Here is a 26,651-nt window from a genome sequence, read left to right as displayed (position 1 = left end):
ATACACCATTTTACTTCCCCAAACCCTGGTTTACTATGAAACAATTACTTTTCCAGAAATTCTGCAGGTTTTATGGTATACCATAATGTATAGTATATAGTCAAGGAAATCACCGTCATCAAATAGGACCATGGTAATTCACAACAAGCAAGGAAAACCTTCAAAGAACAAAAGCCTGCATAGTTTTTATAGCCCTTCAAAATCTTAGAGACTGTCTCTAAGTGCCTGGAGAAAAGTAAAGAGAAGATAAATCAACTCTATGAGTCTAGGGACTATGTGAGTTTTTGCTTACCATTATAGCCCCAATGCTTAGGACTTGACCCCCATAGTAAACACTTAATATCTATTTCAGAAATGAATGAATGAATAACAAGCAATCAATGAAAGGATAGAATTGTGAAATTACCATTAAGTTTTTGTTTCCTTTAACTTCCTTTCTTAAATGTGAGGTTTAAGGAAGTCTTTAAGGACATAGTAAAAAGTCAAACATAAGCTCTAAGGGAAAAAAATTAATGTAAAGGGCAAAGTTCTGTAGCTGAATAGCCACAAGACTAGTTAAAGTCTATACATACAGAGCATGAGCAGAAAAAGGAGAGAGGGCTTTTTTTTCCCCCACAGTAGCACTAGCAACTATTAAGCAAATATGATCAATGAGAATGATCTAATAAGTAAACCGTATTTTAAAAATAAAACCATCTATCTTCATAGGTGATTTCATTTTCTAGATGGCAAAATATTTTCTTTCTCCAGTGTTCTGTAAACACTGTCTGATATCCCAGCATTTAGCATGGGTCTGTTCTTTCTCCTTGAATAAAGATACATGTTTTAATATGCTTCTGCATAAAAATTTCCATTTGGAGGGATGTCATGGAATGTTAAATATAGAGCTTTTCCCTGATCTGGGTGGGCGCAGGAGTTGAGCATGCCAAATACCCTGTTTAGCACTGGAGAAAGGTAGGTGGACAATCCTGGTTCCTCCTTTATCCTCTCTTTCTCCTGCCCTTCCCTCCCCTTCTGGCCCTTCTCTTCTTCTTCCTCCTTAAATAAAAATAAACTAATTAAATTTAGAAGCAGTTTCATATGCTCATTTCTCTGAAACTCATTATCAATACACACCATTGGACAAAGCTGTTGTAGCATTTTATTGAGATGTTTTATTTTTATTAGATTTGTTTAGATTTAGATTATTACATTTTATTAGATTGCTTCCAGTTTTTCAGTGTTGACCTATAATACCTCAGCGAGTATTTGATCATCTTTTTATCATGTTAGTCATCATATACATGTTAGTATATTTTCCAGTCATTTCCTTGTGATAACTGTCTGGAAATTGGATTTCTCTGTCATGGCTATAGATATTGGTTTTGGATAACACATTACTAAATTACCTTCCAGAAAAGTTGAGTCTTTTATCTCATCACTGGCAGGATGATGGTAACAAATTGCTTTCTTTTTTCCCCTCTTAATCTTTACCAATTTAATGAGTGAAAATAGGGATCTCATTTCAACTGACCTTCCCCCTCCCCCCCAATTCCTAGTGAGATTAACCTCTGCATATTATGGCCACTTGTCTTTTTCCTCTTGTGGAATGTCCTGGTCAGAAACCCCTTTGCATGTGTTCCCATTTGGCTTATTGAGCTGGACTAATTTTTTTTACTTTTAAACCTTACTTAAGCTTTTTTGCCCTGAGAAAGCTAAATAATCAGGCATGATGAAAATAATTTAGTAAACAGTTGCGGGATGATGCACCCCCTGAGTATGGTTGCATTTCACTTATTCATTTATTCAAATATCATTTGTGAGTTTATTTAGTGCCTAGAATTATGCTATGCTGGGGTGGGGGTGGAGAGTGAGATACAGTACTGCACAAGCCTCTGGGAACCTTCAAAAAAAAGTGAAATATTTAGACATCATAAGTGCTTCTGCTATTATGACTCACACCTGCAGATGAATACCTGCAATAATATTTGGTCTTTTTATTAAAGTTGGAAAAAAATTGATTACCTCTACTTGACAGCTGAGACATGACTGTTTTCAGGAAGACTTCAGAGTCAACCTTGGTCTCACTCCTTCCGCTCCCCCTCTGACTCATCCTAAATCCAAGCCCATCCAAGATCATCCTGCATGAATTGCGTAAATGTCATTGGCAGGAAGTTGAAAGAAATTTAAGGAATTTCCCATGTGAGTCAGACATTTAACTCTACCCTCTGCTTGCTTTCAGTGATGAACAAATGCAAGGGGGCAACCTGGGGCGGAAGGATTTCTGGCGCAAGATGTTCAAATCCCAGAGTGCAGCAAGTGACACCAGCAGCCAGTCTGAGCAGGATACTTCAGAATGCACCACTGCCCATTCAGGAACCACCTCTGACCGTCGCACCCGCTCACGGTCCCGCAGAATTTCCCTCCGGAAGAAACTTAAACTCCCCATAGGTAAAAGTATGTCTGTGTTTATTTATGGATTCTCTTATTCCCTGCCATGTCCTCAAATCAACTCATAATCAAAACAAAGTGATGCATGGTAGGGTAGAGAAGGGGAAAGCCTTCAAGTCACAAGGCTTAATCTTGCTCATTCATTCATTCATTCATTCATTCATCTTTTTTCAGCAGGTATTTCTCAAACTCCTGCTATGTGCATTTATTGTGTGCAAACACAATGATGCTAGGCATCAGGGATTAAATGATGATCAAAATTACACAGTGCCCAACTTTACTGAACTTAAAATTTATTAGAGGTAACAGTCACTAAAGCAGATAATCCTACAACTAAGTGTGGTTGCAAACTGTTAATTTTATGAAGGAAATATATGTTGTGCCATGAAAGCATGCAATGAGGTCTGACCTAAATAGGGAGGAGGAGGCAGAGATCAGAGAAGGCTTCCTGGAGGAAGTGAGATTAAGATCTTCAGGGTACTTAGGGGAAGGAAGAAGGAGAGCTCTCTAAATGGTAGGAATATAATTTGTAAAAGTATTAGGAGGGAAGGAAGTGGAAGAACTGAGATGAAGAGAAGATTGTGTGCATGACTATGACAGAGCAATGGGGACTTGAGCTTGTGAACCTTGCAGGTAAGGTTGGCTCTTCATCCTACAGCCCTACAGAGCCCAAGTGGGATGTTGAGCAAGCAGGTTACCTTTTTCTAAAAGATCACTGCATGGACAACATACTGGAGGGAGCACAACTGGTTAAGTGAGACCAGATAGAAAGCTGTCTAGTAGTCCAGGCATAAGTAATGGAAACTTGGACTGGGTGGTGACCATGTACAGGGAAGTAGACAGATTTGAGAAATACTTAGGAGGTAAAATCAACAGGACTTATTGGAAGATGTGTGAAGTGTCAAGGAGAACAGGATGGATTGTGGTTTTATTCACCAAAGAGGCCCAAATTCTTTTTGTAGTGGTCTTATTCAGTCTTGTCATTTTATAATCCAACACTGAATATTCAAATCATGTACATTTTGAAAACCACTTGTTTTCACTTCAATTTACATCAAGCCAAATAACTTTCATTGCTTGTTGAGCACATGCTGACATTTCTGTTTAATTCATTTGGGAGAAAATGCTATACTGGTCTAACTTTTTAAAAATTATTAAATAGGAAACTGGCTGAAGCGGTCCTCCCTCTCGGGCTTAGCAGATGGCGTGGAGGACCTTCTGGACATCAGCTCTGTGGACCGCCTGTCTTTCATCAGGCAAAGCTCCAAGGTAAACAGGACATCGCTTATGTAAGAGAACGTTGGAGTCGCTGATAGAAAAATTTCAGGACCAAGAAATGCTAAATACCTGGAGGAGCCAAATAAGAAAGAGTTGAAGAAACTGTCTTCAAATTGAACAAAGTTTAGAAACTTAAATGACCAATGAGAACTAAGATATCCAAGTAGTAGGCTATTATGGAAAAGAAAAAAAGAGTAACAAAAAATTTACATAAAATTATAATGCAGATCTAGAGATGTATATAGGTATTATTTCCCAGCTATTTTAATATTTTAACTTTATTTTTATTATTATTTTTAATTCCAGTATAATTAACGGACAGTGTCATATTGGTTTCAGGTATACAATATAGTCATTCAACAATTCAGTACAGTACCCTGTGCTCATCATGATAAGTGTACTATTAATCCCCATTACTTTTCTCACCCATCCCACCTCCCATTGCCCCTCTAGTAACCACCAGTTAGTTCTCTATAGTTAAGAGTCTATTATTTTGTTTCTTTTTGTTGTTGTTTTGTTTTTTAAATGCCACGAGTGAAATCATTTGATATTTGTCTTTCCCTGACTGACTTATTTCATGTAGCATTATACCCTCTAGATCCATCCATGTTGTTACAAATGGGTTTCCACTCTCACTACTTTTATTTAACGTAGTACTGGAAATCCTAGCCACAGCAATCAGACAAGAAAAAGAAATGAAAGGCATCCAAATTGGTATTTCCCAACTATTTTTAGCTTTTAACATACATGTGAAATTCCTGACATCTCAAGCTCCTACCCAAGGATGCAGTAATTTTCTAATGATCCTCTTTATATATTAAAACACACACGCACACACACACACACACACTTCATCCTCTTTCTATTACTTTTGTGACTATCTGAACTATTCTCCCTATTGAAAAGGATAAAGAAATTCAGGAGGATTTTTCCCACTAAGTGCTTCTTCATAATACTGTTAAGCATTGTAGCAGCATACTATTTGGAAAAGGTAATGATTCTCAGTGAAATCCATTTCCTACAAGAGCCTTTCCTATGCATGATCCATGTCCTGGTCACTATAATTTCCAGCATGTGGTAAGAGTTATATTTCTTTATATCCAAATCATTTGCTTATATTCTTTCTGCTTTGAATCTCACTAAAACCAGTTTTCTTCTATCTGTTTTAATAGTAATATTTTGAAATTATAAAAAGACTCTATCAACCTTATGACATTTAGAAAATATAATTCCTCCTTCATATCCTTTTTACTAAAAATTTGGCCAAATATTGAGAGTATGTGAGGCCCATAGCTTCCTTACTTGCTGAAAATTTTAAGTACTCTTGGCCTAAGAGCAAGATCAAGAGCGCATTTAAATTCTTAGGAAAAAAACCAAAGATGTTATTTCACTTTAATTATAGGGTACTTTATGAATTAATTTATACTGGTTTTTCTTTTTTTTTCATAAAGATTTGAAATCTTCTATTTGGCTGTCTTTCAGTTTGGTCTCATTCTCAACTGCGGTGTTTTTTGTGAAGAATGAATATGGCTTGCTGTTCATGAATTTGAGTTTGGATTTTTTCAGAATTAAACTCTAAGAACATCTCATTTAGTCACTGAATTATTTTAATGGTGCCTGATTATTTACTTTCAACCTATGACTGGATTCTCTTTCAAATTAGTTATAAGTCATGTCTTTTTTGGTATATAGGAATGAACCATAGTGACTGACTAACCAGATGTGGAAGTCAGAAGAACTAAAGTAATCTTCATATTCTAAATAACATTTTTCAAGGCAAGTGTTTGTATAAACACAAAGAATTGTCTTTTTTTCTCAGGTCAAATTTACCAGTGCAGTGAAGCTTTCTGAAGGTGGGCCAGGGAGTGGAATGGAAAATGGAAGAGATGAAGAGGAGAATTTCTTCAAGCGTCTTGGTAAATGTCATGCAGCTTAAGAATTACATCCAATTTTCATCACATAGAACAAAAATTTGATTGGATAAAATGATCCATTTTCTATTTTCATTGATTTCCTATTCATTTCTTTCTCATGTGTGTGTTGTATTACTCTATGTAGCTTCTCAATTTTTATCAATTTGGTTCACATCCCTACTGTGTTCCTCATTCCATAGTGGACATTAGGTTTACAAAGAAGAGTAAGAGACAGCCTCTTCTTCAGCTCTCTGTCCTTTGTTAAAATCTAAGAGCTTTAAAGAACCTTCAGATTTCCATCTACCTATCTACTTAGGAATTCTGCACATTATATCTCTGAGAGGTGGCCAGCCACCCTCTGAACACTTCCACCAAAGGGGAGTCTATTACTTCACAAAGCAACCTGTTCCAGAACTAGACAGTTTTAATTGTTAGAAGGTCTTTTCTTATATCCTGAAAATATATTCATCCATAAATTTGATTCAGTGGGCCCAGTTATGATATCTGTGGCTACACACACACACACATAATGCTAGTTTTGCCTTTTATCTATTTCATATTCTCTCTTTTGATCTCACTTCTGCTGGTTAAACATTATTGATTCCTATTTTTTCCCCTTACATGGAAGAGTCTCTAGACCCATCACCATCCGGATTCCATTTTACTGTATATTCTAACTAGATGATATACTTTACAAAATGTGGAGCTTCAGATGGAATGCAATACATCATATTTGACTTTAATCAGTGTGATAAATAGTGTAACTATTAAGCTCCAGGGATATAGCAAGTGTATGAACATAATTTAAGGTTGCATTATCAAGTTTTACATCCCATAGTTGGCTTGTACTGAATTTGGATTAACTTTTGCTAACTCACCTCCACATGAATGAATATCATGCTATATTTTGGTATAGCCATTATTAATTCTTCATCTCAAAATAAATAAAATTTATTGTTTCATTAACTTGGGAGGTGGTTAAGTCACATGCCCAGGAAAGAAATTAAGAGACAAAACACAAACCAAGTTGAATTTGGAATCTTTTCTTCTTTGCAATTGTGCTATAAGGATTCATCTGCAGAGACATACACATTCCCTGTTTTCATCCAAACTGTTGCTATTATTACTGACCAGGACAAATACAAAGATATAACTCTTACGACACTTCTAGTTGACTTTTATTAATTAACAATTTGTGGGTATGATTTTTCAGCCAACAATATACTTAATTTAATAGGAATTAACAAACATTTCTCATTTCATTATAAAAACATCAGATTTTACCAAAAAATATCTCATTTCACTATAACTCTAAAGGAAATATGCAGCTTAGTTCAATACAGTGTATTCTTCATGAAACCACAGTGATTCCTATGATTACTTCTGGTTTTTAAAAAAGTTCCTATTTATCTAATTTCTTACAGAATTTGGCTAGGGCCTACATCAAACTTCTTAGTCTGTGGCTTTAAGAATCTTCCTAACAACCAGGACCTTTGTCATTTTCAGTCCTTTTGGAGTCTTTTCACTCCTCATGATATTTCAGAGAAGATACACCTAGCATTCAGAACCATCAGTATTATAAGTAGATTTTTGTGGTCTTTTTTGTTTGTTTGTTGTTTTTTGTTTTGAGAATGAAGTATGAAGATAAAGAGTGTTCTCCAGGTATGTGCCGTGTTAGTTGAATGTCATTTGACTAGTACTGTGATTACCTCTGTAAGTTCTTTCTGTACACAGGAGTGTAATTTCATGGAACTGAGAATTAACTTAGGGTAGGGGCTCTCACATTTGATGCCTCCTTAACGAAGCTTTTCTGTACTTACACGTTTGTGAATTTTTCTCATTGGTGGAAAGGATGAAAGCATAATTCAGTTGTTTACCTTCCTTCTGATTCCCTTACATCCCCTTCTTCAAGTAGGCCAATATCTTTAGTCTAGTTCCAAACATGTTATCATTAGCATTCTCATAAACCTTTTTTATTCTAGATTTTTTTACCACCATTCCTGCATATTTCAGCCATTGTTTTACATATTCTTTATATTTCATTCACAAATAGGAGAGACTTGACATAGAACCTTGATAGAGTCTGATTCTGGGATCAGTTTGTGTCAGCAAACCTGAAATAATACAGTCTCTTTCTGTGTATCCAGAAGACAAAACTATAAAATCTAAGACTGATATCTAGAATTTCATGTGCTTTTGACTGGCAAGAGAAGATAGCTTGCATATCACCATCATTCTTTGCCCATGTTCTCTGGTTTATTAAAAATTTTGAAAGGTATTTTATGAGATAGTTCCTTTGAAATCTCTTGCAGTAGCTAGGTATCCTCAGCTATTCTAAAAAACTGAAAAAACCATTATCTTAGTACATTGTAATTTACAACTACTGCCTTTGGCCATGTGAACATCTCTATCTCTGGGACTGCTTTGCCTTTTCTCCCTCTTTCCCTCTCTCCCTCTCCCTCTCCCTTCCTCTCTCACTCTCTCTCTCCATCTCTCTCCCTCTCTCTCCTCCTTTCTCTGTCTCTCTCTCTCTAATCCATATGTATAAATGATTCCTGTGTATCCCTTATAGTTGTATTGTCCTTTTCTTTCTCAATTATTTTAATTTAATTATATATTTCTCTGTCTCTTTAAAGTTGTTAAGGAAAACAAACATCAAGCATTCTTACCTTCAATCTAAATGTAGTACTCAAACTTCACTGAGTTAAGATCAAATGCAATAACCAATAGAATTTCTTTAAAATCTAAAAAATTATTCAACAAATGAAAAATATATCTGCTGAACATTTAACAGAGCTGTAATTGCATTTGTAATCAGCTGTCTTTTTCTTTTATGTTTTTATATTCACTAAGAATATTTCATTTTAGAAATAATATTATCTTTGAGGGAAGATATTTTATTAAATCAGTGGGTTTTTTTTAATCAATAAAATTTACTGAATATTTTCTATGTGCTCAATTCGGCCGTAAATTCCATGGGAAATGCTGCTTAAGAAATACTATATTTTGAAATATCCCTTTGTAAATTTAACAGATTATAAAAACTGTATTCTATATAAATTTATAAATGATACCTCAATAAATTTAATTTAAAAATAGCAAATAGAATGTATTGAGACTAAAAAATTAATCCTTATGTCCAAGGAAACCAAGAGGCATCCTTATATCCTAGTAAGTTTATATAAAAGATGAATAGGAGGTGCATTTTACAACCAAATTACTTTTCAACATTTCTTTTAGTAGTTCAATATGGAATGCCAACTGGGAACAATTTTACAATCAGTTTATAACATATACAATGTTGATTTATTTCTTATGGTAAGTTTTTCTGACCTAATCTCTACTTTCAGCATGTACAAAACTCTAACCTCCTTCACCATAAACAATTGGGTATTCTGGGGATGCAGTGTGGCATAGTGGTAAGAAGGCAGGCTGTGGTCACCAGGTCTGGATTTGAATCCTGACTTCATAACTTTCTATTGCATGAACTTAAACTAGGCTAGTTAATCTGTTTCCTCTTTCTGTATCTCTCTATGTTCTTAGTGCTCTGTTCCCTCTCATTCACTTTTTTAAAAAATTATTTATTTATTTGACAGAGAGAGATAGCGAGAGCAGGAACACAAGCAGGGGGAGTGGGAGAGAGAGAAGCAGGCTTCCTGCTGAGCAGAGAGCCCGATGTGGGGCTTGATCCCAGGACCCTGGGATCATGAACTGAGCCAAAGGCAGATGCTTAATGACTGAGCCACCCAGGCACCCCATTATTCACTTTTTTAAATCATCTTTAAAGATTTATCTTATAAGGCTGTTACAAAAAACTAATTATAAAATATTTCATACAATATTTAATACATACTAAGTGCTCAAAAATGGGAGCAAATACATGGTTATCCATTAATGTTATATAGATACAATGGAAATTTTCCATTATCAATAGCTTTTACTTACAAGCATGAATCTTATGTCTGAGATCATAGGATTCTACTGATCTTCATACCTATAATAAATATCCATCATTCTGTGAAGCAAAGAATATAGGTTCTTCTTGACAAAGATTGTTTTGATCACTTCTCTTTTCATTATTTTACTTAGACTCCTTAGCCATACTGTTTCTGAAGTTCTTTTGATCAAAATGGAACTTCTGGGAATATTAAATAGGCTTCCTTTAGAATTCATTATCTTGTCAAATAAATATTAAGAAAAATGATGAAAAGCTTATTCTTAATGCATCTTTCAATAAGATGATGGCAACTGTCCTTAATAAATTGGTTAAGTAAGAATAAGTTTATTGGGGCACCTGGGTGGCTCAGTCAGTTAAGCCTCTGCCTTTGGTTCAGGTCATGATCTCAGGGTCGTGGGATCAAGCCCCCCATCAGGCTCCCTGCTCAGTGGGGATTCTGCTTCTCCTTCTACCTCCTCCCCCTCACTCATGCTCACTCACTCTCTCTCTTGCAAATAAATAAAAATTTTTTAAAAAAGAATGTATTGTAAATCTTAATTATTGTATTATTGTAACAAATAATAAAACATCTGGATTCCCTAAAAAGAAAAATATCTGGGGTCTATCTTAAATTCAAAGTTTAAGGGACTGCTACGGTTATAATGTCTTTTAACCAATGAGATTTTCTCTGATATGTGTAACTTAAAGGGCTATATATAATTGATTAATAAAGTGACATATAGGTAGAAGAAATCACAGGAAGTTACTGGTTCTGATAGTTTTGATAATGCCCAGGAAATAAACAGAGTAACATTTTGAAAGGCAGCTATCTAGAAACAAGGCTGTCTAGGAAGTGTTTTTTCCTAATCTGTAGCTTTTAGCTATACACCATTTGTGTCATTTGAGATTCTGTCTTCTAAATTTTTTCCACCATCAGATTCTTTGTATGCTACTTCCTTTTGCAGTTGATATAAAATATGCCACACTAATTGGAAAAAAAATACTGAAGGTGTTGAATATGGAATTTTTAATGTGGAACATTTGCATCTGAAAAGGAAATATACCCATAAGGAATGAAATATGGAAAATTTTAATAATATTTTTTAAGATTTTATTTATTTATTTGAAAGAGAGTGAGCAAGAGAGAGAGAGAAGGTGCAGGGGGGAGGGCAGAGGGAGAAGGAGAAGCAGACTCCCCACTGAGTGGGGAGCCCAACCTGGGGTTTGATCACAGGACCCCAGGATCATGACCTGAGCCAAAGGCAGACACTTAACTGACTGACCCACCCAGGCGCCCCAATTATATTTTAACTATATTATGAGGCATTTTTTGTACTTACGAAAATTTTCAAACAGACAAAAAGTAAAAAGAATGGTCTAACGAATCCCGAATATCCATCACCCATTTGCAATAATGATCAAAATTTCCATAATTGTTTCATCTATCATTTATGCTTTTTAAATGTTTTTAAAACAAATCCCAGACATATATACATGTGCCTTTGTGCTGAGACAGCAGGTAGGAAAGTAGGGTAATGGGTGGAAGCGATCAGGGTATTCATAACAGAAGATATGGGAAAGTCATCTGTGACTTCTCAGTGAGAACCAGGAGTTGGTAACCACAAATGAATGGTGTGAGCAGAAATCAAAGCAAGCTCTAAGTCAGTGATTCTCATCCTAGGGGTATATTCTTAGGTGTCAGAGGTACATTTCAGAATCATGAGAAGGGGTTTGAGTAGGGTTTTAAAAACAACATTCAACATAATACCCTCAAATAAGAAACAAATTTTAAATATATATTAGAAGCTATAGAAAAGTCAGGAGATATTTAGGCTTTTGAAAATGTACCTAGGATATAAAAATGATGAAAAACAATGCTTTGTATCATTTTTTTCTTAATGTGTGATCCTTAGACTTTCTGCATCAATAAATCACAGGGAATGTTTGTTAAAACATCCATAGTCCCCAGACATGGAATCAAAATCTCTAGTGATGAGACTTGACATTCTGTGTTTAATAAGCTCCAGGCTGATTCTTATTCATAGGCAGCATAACTATGGAAAAATAAGGATATGGAGGGATCAGTGGTTCCCAAGTCTCTAACCACAGTGCTGGGTAAGGCTGGCTGCATCATTACTTTCTGGGAGGTTTGCAAAGCACAAATTCTTATACTCCACTTTTTAAAATTCTGATTCTGAAAGTCTGGATTGAAATTCAGGAACTTCCTAGGTAATTCTAATATATAACCAAGTTTGGAAATCCTGGAATTAAATGACCAAATTCTAAGCTTCTTTACAACTCCAATAGTCAATGATTCTTTGTATTGTAACTGAGATATCAAGTTACTGGCCTTGATATTAATTTATGTAACAGATACAAAATTGTAAAATGATTCCATCTTTAATAAAAATAGAAATTAGTTGTTGATTACAGGAAGAATCATTTTAAATATACTAAGAGCTCTTGCCAGTATTAAAGAGGAGACCTGGTAGCAAAATGATCAGATCCTCTATTTAAGTATTTATGTAAAATTCTGTATTTGCATATGCCATGTGTCACCAGATTCCCAAAAGTCATGGTGTGTCTAAATCAGGCATTAGGATGGAAAGGAAGGAGGTGGAGTCAGGGAGAAAGTTTTCAGGCCAACCCTACAGAAAACATGTTGTTATAACTTTGAAGCTCTTTTTTAATCTGTGACCTATTATACTGTTTCTTTTATTCCTCCACCATGGGAAAAAACCTACAGGTTGCCACAGTTTTGATGACCATCTGTCATCCAACCAAGATGGTGGAAAAAGCAAAAATGTGGTGAATCTTGGAGCAATCCGACAAGGCATGAAGCGCTTTCAGTTTCTGTTAAACTGCTGTGAGCCAGGGACAATTCCTGATGCATCCATCCTGGCAGCTGCATTGGATCTTGTAAGTTGTTGGAAAAATTTGTCCACTCTGTATCCCATTACAATTAATACTGCTAATGGGGGAAAGCATGAATCCCTAATCCTAACCCTATCTGTGGAGTTATGGGGTTTTTTTAATTCATGCTTTATAGTTTTCAGAGTACGGGTCTTTCACCTCCTTGGTTAAATTTATTAATAGGTATTTTATTATTTTTGGTGCAATTATAAATGGGATTTTTTCTTAGTTTCTCTTTCTACTTCATTATTAGTGCATTTTCAATCTGCAATGCAACAGATTTCTGTATATTAATTCTGTATCCTCTGACTTTACTGAATTCATTTATCAGATCTAGTAGGTTTTTGGTGGAGTCTTCAGGGTTTTCTACATATAGTATCATGTCATGTGGAAATAGTTTAGGCTTTACTTCTTTCTTACAAATTTGGATGCCTTCTATTTCTTTTTCTTGTCTGATTGCTATGGCTAGGACTTCCAATACTGTGTTGAATAAAAGTGATGACAGTGGACATCTTTGTCTTATTCCTAATCTTAGAGGAAAAACTCTCAGTTTTTCACCATTGAGTGTGATGTTAGATGTGGGTTTTTCATATATGGCCTTTATTGTGTTGAGAAATATTTCCACTAAATCTACTTTGTTTAGAGTTTTATTTTTTTTTATCATGAATGGATGTTGTACTTTGCCAAATGCCTTTTCTGCATTTATTGAGATGATTATAGGGTTTTGTGGGGTTATGTTTTTATGTTTGTTTTTCTCAGCATTAATGGTAAAAGGAGGAAGAAAGGTGGTGAGGTGGGAGAAGAAAAGGGAAAAAAATAATAAATATGCACTGGGAAGTAGACTGTATAGCATCATGATTAAAAAGATGGGAGGGCTCTGGAATCAGACTACCTGGGTTAAAATGACTCTGACATTTACTAGCTGAACCCTTCTATAAAATGAAAGTAGAAGTAGTAATAATAATCCTCTGGCTAAGTGTGAGAATTAAATGACAAATTAAATGGAAAACCCTCATCAGAGGGCCTGAAATAAGGTAACTGCTCAATAAACTAGGCCATTATTATTATTTTGTTATTATTAGTTTTATGTCTGTCATGTATTAGTTACTTAAACATCTCTGAGTCTTGGTTTAATTATCAATTGGAGGAAAGATATAAAGGAAGGATCACTTGAAGTTAATTGTACAAAAGCACTATATGATATTATACACATGTAAAGGATTAAAAGATATAAAGTAGATCTAGTTTAAAAAGTGTTTCTGTCAGGTAAACTGCTTTGAACTTAGTGTCTTAGTTTCCTTTATTTACCTCTGATTTAATAAACTCTTCCTACACTGTATAAATACTGGGTACAAAATACCAGGTAAACATAAAGAATAAAAGTCTTTTATTTTCTCTTTTAAAAAATAAAAACTAAAATAGACTCTTTTTTTTTACAACAAAAAACTTTAAGCCTGCCTATAAATGATCCCTTTTCCAGATTGTATAGCACATAAATAAGTGACCATTAACCACCCGTATTTTACCTTGGAAAATCAACCAAATCTGATAATGTAATTCACATTTTTCTGTGACACTTGCAGCTTTTGCTCTCAGGACAGTGACCAGCAAGTTATGTGGTTTCTCTTAAGCCTGAAATAGAAATACCACTGTAATAACCCAAAATAATGACTCGTTGTGTAAGATTTTTCAGTCAGTTTCCCATTCCTGGATATTGGCCCTTGTGAATGTTTGTAAATTCCAAAATGTTCAGTGTGTGTTGATTTATGCTGTGGTGACTATAAAATGTGGGGAATCATGAGCCTCCAGGAGAGCTGAGGCTGGTGGCAATTAAGCAAAGAACAAATGCCTGTCTAAAGCAAGAGAGTTTGACAAGGCAAGGAGCCAATCCTTTGTTTTTTAAGTGGGAGAACGGTAACTAGCCTGTCCCTCCTTTGAGTTATGCAATGATTCTTTTTAATCACTATTGACCTATTCCAAAAGGAGCAGATTAAAATAAATAAATAAATGTAACAAATTCATAAGAAAAGAACAATTGAATATTTAAATAATGGGTAAGTACATGAACAACCAGTTCATCAAAAATACTTATACGCAATAAAGTATGCCCCATCCTATCTGCACTTGAGAAATGCTCATTAACATGTCCATAAATTCCTATATTATAACTATCAAATCTGTAATGATTAGAAAGTGTTGACAGGTATAAAATACCAGACACCACTACATGGTGTTGGTTAGTGGTGGAAGCAGCAGGATTTTATTAGAGGATAGGATGTCAGAATAACGGGGTAATAGTGGGAGGGCAGTAATGGTGAATAGAGCGATCCTTGGCACCGCCCTGCATAGTAAGTAATTTTAGAATGGATGTAGTCACAGAGGAGGGGCAATATCTATGTATTAATTATACCAAATGGCTAGATGATGGAATTTGGAGTCAGTGTAGCTTAAAAGATACTCATCATATAATTAATTAATTAATTAACCCAACCAATATCTATTGAGAGTTTCCCATGTGCCAGCTATTAATAGGTGCAACAAAACTCAAATTGTTTTGAACCTTTCCTTATAAAGATTAGAGTTGCACAGTGATCTATTTTACAGAGTTCTTGGTGCACAGCATTCTAAATGAATGGATAAATGAATGATTAACATTTATTGTGTACCTATTGTTTCCAAAGGAAAAACAACTGAAGCTCAGAAAGACCAACTAACAGGCCAGGCTACACTGCCAGCAAAGGATAGAGCCAGATTAGATCTCCATCTGGCTTCAAAGACCCTATATTGAGTACTCCACCATATTGACTGCCTCATTAAAAAATTATATGAAATCACTAAAACATGCAAAAATATAAATTCTGTATTTTATGTATGATAATTTAAATATAAGTAAGAAAGTGAAAATGACAGAAGTTAGTTGAACAGTTATTAAATTCACAGTAAAATTGTGCATTAACACTTTATAGGTGGTTTAAACTGTAATGTTCCAGAGGTACTGTCGTGTCCACTTTTGTCTCAAATCCTCATAGCTATTTTGGAAGATTTTAAGACAAAGCAGCATTATCAAATTTCTCAAGCAACTGCCTAACAAGATTAAGGAAAATGTTAATAACAAGTCATATTACCTCAACCTGTTGAAAAATTGATAGAAAGTTATAGGCACAGCTGGCCATACACATTGGAGAATAATGGCATGATGACGTTTGGACAACTATTAGTCAAATAAGCACCTGATGACAGAGACAACAGATTGTCCTTTACATACTGGAAAAGTCTAGGTGGGCCCCATACTCTTTCAGAGGTACTGAGCTGAAATCTGCACATAAATATATATCATACAGTGAACATTATTAAGCAGCATTTAAACATTTCCATATAACATAACAAAACTCCCAAGAGCCGAGATGATTTTGCTCAAGGTCATATATGCCAGTCAGTGCTAAAACTGGGTTCTGAGCAGAATCTTCAGATTCCATTCAGGATTCTTGTAGCAGTAGCATATGCTTTCTCTGTAAGAAAAAAAATACATACATATAGATGAAATATATATATTTATTTATATTTTATATTTTTTATTTAAATGAGAATGAGTATCCCTTATACATTGAAAATACACTATGATGAATATGGCCTGCAGAATAAAGAAGATTATAAATGATTTTTAATGTCCAAAAGCATTTGGATCTATTAAAAAGATTCCTTAACACAAGAATACATGATTAATTCATAACCGGAAAATATAGATTTTCGACTTTAAAGATTCACACCACATATTCACTCTCTAAACCAGTGATTCTTAACATTTTAGGGACATAGACTCTTTTAGAATTGGATGAAAGCTCTGGAAATCTTTCCAAGAGAAGTGCACTTATAGAAAAAATTTAACATATATCAGAAGGTTCACGGACTCCCCCAAAACCCATCCATGAAACCAAAGATGTTAAGAACTCAATCTCAGTTAATGGCAAAATGATTATCTGAGAAAATGAGACTCCTTAGTCAAGTAGTTAGGGAATGATTACTTTTATTAACATTTATTGATGATATAAAAACAGATAAAAATATGGGCGCCTGGGTGGCTCAGTCATTAAGCGTCTGCCTTCAGCTCAGGTCATGGTCCCAGGGTCCTGGGATTGAGCCCCGCATCGGGCTCCCTGCTCCACGGGAAGCCTGCTTCTCCCTCTCCCACTCCCCCTGCTTGTGTTCCCTCTCTCACTGTGTCTCTGTCAAATAAATAAATAAAATCTTAAAAAAAAAAACAGATAAAAATAATTGCTCCCTACATGGAATACTTAGGATTTATGTAAGATGTGTGTACATGGGAGAAATGAGAGGCTTGTCACAGAGAAAGCAAATGAGGATTTGAAAAATAATCCCAACAGAACAAATTAATACTCGTTTCTGAATGGAGATTGTTTTAAGAGGAATATTGATGGATACTTTGATAATCAAGTCTCTTGGGTGTTGAGATTTCATTCCCCCTCACCAAATGGTTTCATACCTATTTGATTTCCAACAGCTTATGATGCTATAACAGCTTATAACAGTTTTCAAGGAGATGAGATTACAGAGGTTTCCAGATGTAAGTACACTCTGTTCCTAACTATAGCTTGACTCTGACCACTAAGTTGGATTAAATCCCATTGAAAATTTAAAATATATTTTACTTCCCCAAAATAAGGCTATGACCTAATAGTTACCAAATCACTAGATTCTCCTTTCTTCTTTTCCTTTGGAACATACTATGGCCCTGCTTGACCTTCTCAATCTTATAAATCTCATGGTAAGAAATAAAATAAAGGGGCTTGATGCTAATAAGCAGTGTATTTTGAGTGTCTAAATAAAGAAGCATTTTCTGATCATTGTAGATGTCCAGTGATGAGGTAGCTCCATTGAGAAGTAATGAGCTCTTTGTCACTAGACTGGATTCAATGGGGGCCATTGTACAGGGGCCTCAAAAAGTGGATGGTTTGTATGATTTCCTTTCATACCTGAGTCTTTGATTCTAGGTCAAGGCCAAGGAGTGTGCAGAGGTCAGAAGCCAGAATTCCAGAAGTCAGAATTAGTAAAGGTTTAAAGGAGTGCAGTAGGGGAGATTGGGTGGCTCAGTTGGTTAAGAGTCCAACTCTTGGTTTCGGCTCAGGTCATGATCTCATGGGTCGTGGGATCGAGCCCTGCACTGGGCTTCGTGCTCAGTGGGGAGTCTGCTTGAGGATTCTCTCCCTCTGCCCCTACCCCTACTCGCCCTCACTCACTCTGTCTCTAAAATGAATAAATAAAATTTAAAAAATAAAATAAAGGAGTGCAGTAGTCTCCATTATCAGACAGAGAACCCAGGTAGAACTTGTTGGTAGAAAAAAAGGGATGGGTAAAGACGGTGGTAGTTGTGGTGGTGCCCGTGGTGGTGGTAGAGGATGACAGTAGTAACATTTTCATTATATGTGATGGTTTATAAAGCACCTTCACATTTATTACCTTGTTTATATGAGGGGAAATGAACCAGCCCAGGAATAGCCCCCAGCAAAGGGCACGCTTAAATCCATTTTCTCAAGTATGGAAAAGTGAAGGAACTGAAGTCACTGATGAATTCTGACAAGCATACCGAGAGGAGTTGCATGTCCTATGTGCTTGAATCAGAGTTGCGTTCTGTGTTTACTGTCCTTTACACAGGTATGACAATTGCAGTTCTTCATACTTGTTCATCTGGGTTGAGAGTTTCTCCAGATTACTCTAACTTTCACAAATGTCTTCTATTAAATGTATTTTTAGGTTTTGTTTCCTCTGTATTTGGCTTCACTTAATATCTGATTTCATCTGCTTCCTGTCATTCTGTTAAAAATGTTTTACAATGCATTTGTGGTTTTTGTCATATATGTATTGTGTATATAAATATATATAGAAGTATTTATATTTCTATCAAAAATGTGAATATAGGAATATAGAAAGAGGTAGGTATAAATATAAATGACATGGATGGATAGATACACAGATGTGATCCAGATGCAGATATAGAAACAGATATAGGCATACTTATAGATTCTGCCATTTCATCAGATGGGATTTGGGAGAGGAGGGAAAAATGTGTTCAGTTCATCATCACATTCCATTACACCACTTTCTCCCTTCTCTCCTTTGATGTTTTCTTTTGTTGGGTGTTGCATTTATTTTTAAATGCAGCTTAAATACAATTTTCGCATTATGACATAATTTTATTTCACAACAGCTTTCATTGTTTTATTGCCTTAATCATAGAATGTAATTGTGACTTTTTCAAGTTTGCAATTTTCTTCAGAATTAAAAAGTATTGTTAAATGAAGGAAGTATTAGAAATGTCAATGTTCAAAGTCTTGCAGATCTGCAGGTTTTGTTTTAAACAATTCTCTTGTCACTGTTGCTGTGACTACTAAACTTAGGGATAATTGGTTTAATTTTAAGTCCAGCACAGCTCTTCCTCACACTCTTTCTCTTTAGTACAAATTTAATAGACACAACTGCAAGGCGTTATAGAAAAGACATGTTTTAGAAAAAACTCATTTTGTCTCTAGGTTATGTAACCTACAAGCACAAAAATAGAAAAATTAAACAGTTCAAGCAAAAGGCACTTCTGTCTGTTTTCTATGTATCTCAGGTGAAATATTCTATCCTTTTTATTCAATTTAATATGTAACATGTACAGATATAATGATTTCTAATTTATTAGCATGAATAACACTAATAATGTCAGTTTGCATTAGGAACAATTCCATGAAAACAAGAAACAAAGTCAATGATACTGTAGAATTCTCTCTAGTCTGTGGGTGGAGAAAACCTAATTCATGGTAAATTATATTGATAATTGATAGCTTTAGGAATGATTATATAATTTTTCTCCAAACTGGGGCACTTTGGAGAGAAAAAAAGAGACACTATCATAATTATACCAGTTGAACAGACATAAACTGAAAATCTCCTGGTAAAAATGAAACATTGGTTACCATTGGTAGGGTCATACTTTCAGGTTCACTGCATCAAATTTAATCCACATAGGGACTTATCATCACAGATCACTTGGTGATCAATGCAGATTAGCTCTTTCAAGAAGATAGGAATATATGCATAAGAGGATCTATCAAAGGAAAGTCATATTGTGTTCTCTTTTGAATCATGAGAAAGGTTGAAATAATTCAATAATAACCAAAACCAAATCATCAAATTATTCACGTGATGCTAGCGGTATACCTATATAATTGAACTTTTTAAAAGAGTCTTACTATGGGGATGCCTGAGGGTCTCAGTCGGTTGGGCATCTGCCTTCAGCTCAGTTCATGACCCCAGGGTCCTGGGATCGAGTCCCGCATTGGACTCCTTGCTCAGCAAGGAGCCTGTTTCTCCCTCTGCCTGCAGCTCCCCCTGCTTGTGTGCTCTCTCTCTTTCACTGACAAATAAATAAATAAAATCTTTAAAAAAAAAAAAGATCCTAACTATGAAATGTAGCATAAAAGTAATGTATTTCATAAATATGTAGAGTTTAAGGGAAAAAAAATTGTCACATATCCAACACTACCATAAAGAATAGGACATTTCCACTTTCTGTAAAGTCTCCTGGATTCCCTTCCCTAACCATACACTCCCTACCTCACACAAGACACTGCTGTCTTGAACTTTGTTTTAATCTTTCCTGGGCTTTATTTTACCACGAGCTTTTTTTTTTTTTTTGGTCACTTTACCACCACACTGCAGTGTTCTAGATTTGCGGCCAATGTAGATCAGTCTCGTGGATGCTGCTAACTTCCCTCCGTTCAACTTTTTTTTTTGCTTTTTTTTTTTATTAACATATAATGTATTATTTACTTCAGGGGTATAGGTCTGTGATTCATCAGTCTTACACAATTCACAGCACTCACCATAGCACATACCCTCCCCAATGTCTATCACCCGGCCACCCCATCTCTTCCACCCCCACCACTCCAGCAACCCTCAGTTTGTTTCCTGAGATTAAGAGTTTCTTATACTTTGTCTCCCTCTCTGGTTTCATCCTGTTTCATTTTTCCCTCCCTTCCCCTATGATCCTCTGTCTTATTTCTCAAATTCCTCATATCAGTGAGATCATATGATACTTGTCTTTCTCTGATTGACTTATTTCACTTAGCATAATTATACCCTCTAGTTCCATCTCTGTCATTGTGAATGGCAAGATTTCATTTTTTGATGGCTGCATAATATTCCATTGTATATATATACCACATCTTCTTTTTTTTTTTTTTAAGATTTTATTTATTTATTTGACAGAGAGAGACACAGAGAGGGAACACAAGCAGGGGGAGTGGGAGAGGGAGAAGCAGGCTTCCTGCCGAGCAGGGAACCCGATGCAGGGCTCGATCCCAGGACCCTAGGATCATGACCTGAGCTGAAGGCAGGCGCTTAACAACTGAGCCACCCAGGCGCCCCTATACCACATCTTCTTTATCCATTCATCTGTTGATGGACATCTAGGCTCTTTCTATAGTTTGGCTATTGTGGATATTGCTGCTATAAACATTGGGGTGCACATGCCCTTCAGAACACTACATTTGTATCTTTGGGGTAAATACCCGGTAGTGCAATTGCTGGGTCATAGCGTAGCTCTATTTTCAACTTTTTGAGGAACCTCCATACTGTTTTCCAGAGTGGCTGCACCAGCTTGCATTCCCACCAACAGTGTAGGAGGGTTCCCCTTTCTCTGCATCCTTGCCAACATCTGTTGTTTCCTGACTTGTTAATTTTAGCCATTCTGACTGGTGTGAGGTGGTATCTCATTGAGGTTTTGATTTGGATTTCCCTGACACTGAGTGATGTTGAGCACACAGATGTTGAGTGATGTGTCTGTTGTCCATTTGGATGTCTTCTTTGCAGAAATGTCTGTTCATGTCTTCTGCCCATTTCTTGATTGGATTATTTGTTCTTTGGGTATTGAGTTTGAAAAGTCTTTTATAGATTTTGGATACTAGCCCTTTATCTGATATGTCATTTACAAATATCTTCTCCCATTCTGTCAGTTGTCTTTTGGTTTTGTTGACTGTTTCCTTTGCTGTGCAAAAGCTTTTTATCCTGATGAAGTCCCAATAGTTCATTTTTGCCCTTGCTTCCCCTGCCTTTGGCAATGTTTCTAGGAAGAAGTTGCTGCAGCTGAGGTCGAAGAGGTTGCTGACTGTGTTCTCCTCTAGGATTTTGATGGATTCCTGTCTCACATTTAGGTCTTTCATCCATTTTGAGTCTATTTTTGTGTGTGGTGTAAGGAAATGGTCCAGTTTCATTCTTCTGCATATGGCTGTCCAATTTTCCCAACACCATTTGTTGAAGAGACTGTCTTTTTTCCTTTGGATATTCTTTCCTGCTTTGTCGAAGATGAGTTGGCCATAGAGTTGAGGGTCCATTTCTGGGCTCTCTATTCTGTTCCATTGATCTATGTGTCTGTTTTTGTGCCAGTACCATACTGTCTTGATGATTACAGCTTTGTAAAAGAGCTTGGAGTCCGGAATTGTGATGACACCAGCTTTGCTTTTCTTTTTCAACATTCCTCTGATGTCTTTTTTGGTTCCATAAAAATTTTAGGATTATTTGTCCCATTTCTGTGGAAAAAAGTTGATGGTATTTTGATAGGGATTGAATTAAATGTGTAGATTGCTCTAAGTAGCATAGACATTTTCACAATATTTGTTCTTCCAATCCATGAGCATGGAACGTTTTTCCATACTTTGTGTCTTCCTCAATTTCTTTCATGAGTATTCTATAGTTTTCTGAGTACAGATTCTTTGCCTCTTTGGTTAGATTTATTCCTAGGTATCTTATGGTTTGGGGTACAGTTGTAAATGGGATCACCTCCTTAATTTCTCTTTCTTCTGTCTTGTTGTTGGTGGATATAAATGCAACTGATTTCTGTGCATTGATTTTACATCCTGACACTTTACTGAATTCCTATATGAGTTCTAGCAGTTTTGGGTGGAGTCTTTTGGGTTTTCCACATAAAGTATCATATCATCTGCAAAGAGTGAGAGTTTGACTTCTTTGCTGAGTCAGATACCTTTTATTTCTTTTTGTTGTCTGATTGCTGAGGCTAGGATTTCTAGTACTATGTTGAATAGCAGTGGTGATAGTGAACATCCCTGCTGTGTTCCTGACCTTAGGGGAAAAGCTCTCAGTTTTTCCCCATTGAGAATGATATTCGCTGTGGGTTTTTCATAGATGGCTTTTATGATATTGAGGAATGTACCCTCTATCCTTACACTGTGAAGAGTTTATTTTTTCTTTTTTTTTTTTTATTATGTTATGTTAGTCACCATACATTACATCATTAGTTTTTGATGTAGTGTTCCATGATTCATTGTTTGCGTATAACACCCAGTGCTCCATTCAATACGTGCCCTCTTTAATGTCTATCACCAGGCTAACCCAACCCTCACCCCCCTTCCCTCTAGAACCCTCAGTTTGTTGAAGTGTTTTAATCAAGAAAGGGTACTATCCTTTGTCAAATGCTTTTTCTGCATCTATTGAGATCATTTGGTTCTTGTTCTTTCTTTTATTAATGTATTGTATCACATCGATTGATTTGCAGATGTTGAACCAACCTTGCAGCCCAGGAATAAATCCCACTTGGTCGTGGTGAATAATTCTTTTAATGATGTGTCGGATCCTATTGGCTAGTATTTTGGTGAGAATTTTTGCATCCATGTTCATCAGGGATATTGGTCTGTAATTCTCCTTTTTGATGGCGTCTTTGTCTGGTTTGGGGATCAAGGTAATGCTGGCCTCATAAAATGAGTTTGGAAGTTTTCCTTCCATTTCTGTTTTCTGGAACAGTTTCAGAAGAATAGGTATTTATTCTTCTTTAAATGTTGGGAAGAATTCCCGGGGGAAGCCATCTGGCCCTGGGCTCTTGTGTGTGGGGAGATTTTTGATGACTGCTTCAATTTCCTTACTGGTTATGGGTCTGTTCAGGTTTTCTATTTCTTCCTGGTTCAGTTTTGGTAGTTTACATGTCTCTAGGAATGCATCCATTTCTTCCAGATTATCTAATTTGCTGGCATAGAGTTGCTCATAATATGTTCTTATAATTGTTAGTATTTCTTTGCTGTTGGTTGTGATCTCTCCTCTTTCATTCATGATTTTATTTGGGTCCTTTCTCTTTTCTTCTTGATAAGTCTGGCCAGGAGTTTATCAATCTTGTTAATGCTTTCAAAGAACCAGGTCCTAGTTTCGTTGATCTGTCCTACTGTTCTTTTGGTTTCTATTTCATTGATTTCTGCTCTGATCTTTATTGTTTCTCTTCTGCTGCTGGGTTTAGGCTTTATTTGCTGTTCTTTCTCCAGCTCCTTTAGGTGTAGGGTTAGGTTGTGTACTTGAGACCTTTCTTGTTTCTTGAGAAAGGCTTGTATTGCTATATAGTTTCCTCTTAGGACTGCCTTTGCTGCATCCCAAAGCTTTTGAACAGTTGTGTTTGCATTTTCATTGGTTTCCATTAATTTTTAAATTCTTCTTTAATTTCCTGGTTGACCCATTCATTCTTTAGTAGGATGCTCTTTAGCCTCCATGTATTTGAGTTCTTTCTGACTTTCCTCTTGTGATTGAGTTCTAGTTTCAAAGCATTATGGTCTGAAAATATGCAGGGAATGATCCCAATATTTTGGTACTGGTTGAGACCTCGTTTGTGACCCAGGATGTGATCTATTCTGGAGAATGTTCCACGGGCACTAGAGAAGAATGTGTATTCTGTTGCTTTGGGGTGGAATGTTCTGAATATATCTGTAAAGTCCATCTGGTCCAGTGTGTCATTTAAAGCCTTTATTTCCTTGTTGATCTTTTGCTTAGATGATCTGTCCATTTCAGTGAGGGAGGTGTTAAAGTCCCCTACTATTATTGTATTATTGTCAATGTGTTTCTTTGATTTTGTTATTAGTTGGCTTATATAGTTAACTCCTCCCATGTTAGGGGCATAGATATTTAAAATTGTTATATCTTCTTCTTGGATAGACCCTTTAAGTATGATATAGTGTCCTTCCTCATGTCTTATTATAGTCTTTGGTTTAAAATCTAGTTTGTCTGATATAAGGATTGCCACCCAGCTTTCTTTTGATGTCCATTGGCATGGTAAAAGTTTTTCCACCCCCTCACTTTAAATCTGGAGGTGTCTTTGGGCCTAAGATGGGTCTCTTGCAGACAGCATATCGATGGGTCTTGTTTTTTTTTTATCCAATCTGATACCCTGTGTCTTTTGGTTGGGGCATTTAGCCCATTTACATTCAGGGTAACTATTGAAAGATATGAATTTAGTGCCATTGTATTACCTGTAAGGTGACTGTTACTGTATATTGTCTCTGTTCCTTTCTGGTCTATGTTACTTTTAGGCTCTCTCTTTGCTTAGAGGACCCCTTTCAATATTTCTTGTAGGGCTGGTTTGGTGTTCACAAATTCTTTTAGTTCTTGTTTGTCCTGGAAGTTTTTTAAATCTCTCCTATTTTCAATGACAGCCTAGCTGGATATAGTATTCTTGGCTGCAGATTTTTCTCATTTAGTGCCCTGAATATATCATGCCAGTCCTTTCTGGCCTGCCAGGTCTCTGTGGATAGGTCTGTTGCCAATCTAATGTTTCTACCTTTGTACGTTACAGACCTCTTGTCCCAAGCTGCTTTCAGGATTTTCTCTCTGTCTCTGAGACTTGTAAGTTTTACTATTAGATGTCGGGGTGTTGACCTATCCTTATTGATTTTGAGGGGGCTTCTCTCTGCCTCCTGGTTTTTGATGCCTGTTTCCTTCCTCAAATTAGGGAAGTTCTCCACTATAATTTGCTCCAATATACCTTCTGCCCCTCTCTCTTTCTTCTTCATCTGGGATCCCAATTATTCTACTATTGTTTCATCTTATGGTATTACTTATCTCTCAAATTCTCCCCTTGTGATCCAGTAGCTGTTTATCTCTCTTTTTCTCAGCTCCTTTATTCTCCATCATTTGGTCTTCTATATCACTAATTCTCTCTTCTGCCTCATTTATCCTAGCAGTTAGAGCCTCCATTTTTTATTGCACCTCATTAATAACCTTTTTTATTTCAACTTGGTTAGATTTTAGTTCTTTTATTTCTCCAGAAAGGGATTCTCTAGTATCTCCTATGCTTTTTCAAGCCCAGCTAGTATCTTTGTAATCATCATTCTGAACTCTGGTTCTGACATCTTACTAATGTCGGTATTGATTAGGTCCCTGGCAGTCAGTACTGCCTCTTGTTCTTTTTTTTGAGGTGAGTTTTTCTGTTTCATCATTTTGTCCAGAGAAGAATAGATGAATGAGAGAATAAAATGCTAAAAGGATACCAATGACCCCAGAAAAATATACACAGAACAAATCAGCAGAGACCGAAACCAGGGGCATAAGAAAGGGAAAAAAGAAAAAGAATATGATCAGGATGGTGAATAGAACAGAGCCACACACTTGATTTTGGGTATATTTTGGTTTGTTAGAAGAAACTGCCTCCCGAAATTTTAAAGAAAAAACATATATCTATACAAAAATAAGGGTAAATACGATGAAGGTATAGAATATGACTGTAAAGATGAAAATTTTAAAAGATTTTTAGAAAGGAATTGATAAGATGCTGGTTGAAAAAGGGAAGAAAAAAAATTTTTTTAAATGAGAGAATGTCATCAGGTGGGAGACTAAAACAAAGCCATACACTAGATTTAGGTTATATTTTAGTCTGTTAGAAGAAACTGTATCCCAAAATTTTAAAGAAAGAAAAACTTATATATATACAAAAAATAAGCTTAAATACAATGAAGGGATAGAATAGACTGTAAAAATGAAAATTAAAAAACATTTTAAAAAAGGAATTGGTAAGATGTTGGTTGAAAAAGGAAAGAAGGAAAGTTAAAAAAATAGGAAAAGAAAAAATAAAGAAAATTTTTAAAAATTAACTTTGAAAGACTAAAGAATCATGGTAAAAAAGCCATGAATTCTATGTGTAGTATTCCCCTAGCGCTGGAGTTCTGCCGTTCTCATTGATTAGGTAAACTTGGTCTTGGCTGGATGTTCTTGCTCATCTTCTGGGGGAGGGGCCTGTCACAGTGGTTCTCAGATATCTTTGCCGGAGGCAGAATTGTCCCGCCCTTGCTGGGTCCAGGCTAAGTAATCTGCTCGGGTTTGCTCTCAGGAGCTTTTGTTCCCTGCAAGCTTTCCAT

At 35.9% G+C, this 26,651-nt stretch overlaps 1 protein-coding gene across 3 annotated transcripts in view; it reads left to right on the top strand.

Moving 5' to 3' along the window:
- Positions 1-26,651, top strand: part of UNC80 (unc-80 homolog, NALCN channel complex subunit) — a 228,768-nt gene that overhangs the window by 74,112 nt on the left and 128,005 nt on the right. For 2 of the 3 annotated variants that reach the window (XM_035007254.1, XM_035007253.1), the window contains exons 19-22: positions 2,222-2,436; positions 3,593-3,699; positions 5,528-5,624; positions 12,305-12,477. In XM_035007254.1, the coding sequence (XP_034863145.1) occupies positions 2,222-2,436; positions 3,593-3,699; positions 5,528-5,624; positions 12,305-12,477 (592 nt within the window). The remainder of the gene's footprint in view (positions 1-2,221; positions 2,437-3,592; positions 3,700-5,527; positions 5,625-12,304; positions 12,478-26,651) is intronic. The other variant, XM_035007252.1, reaches the window with a different exon arrangement.

Source organism: Mirounga leonina, unplaced genomic scaffold (assembly GCF_011800145.1).
Source record: "Mirounga leonina isolate KUSES-001 unplaced genomic scaffold, KU_Mleo_1.0 Mir_151, whole genome shotgun sequence".
Lineage (NCBI taxonomy): Eukaryota > Metazoa > Chordata > Mammalia > Carnivora > Phocidae > Mirounga > Mirounga leonina.
This window is presented reverse-complemented; position numbering and strand designations above follow the sequence as displayed.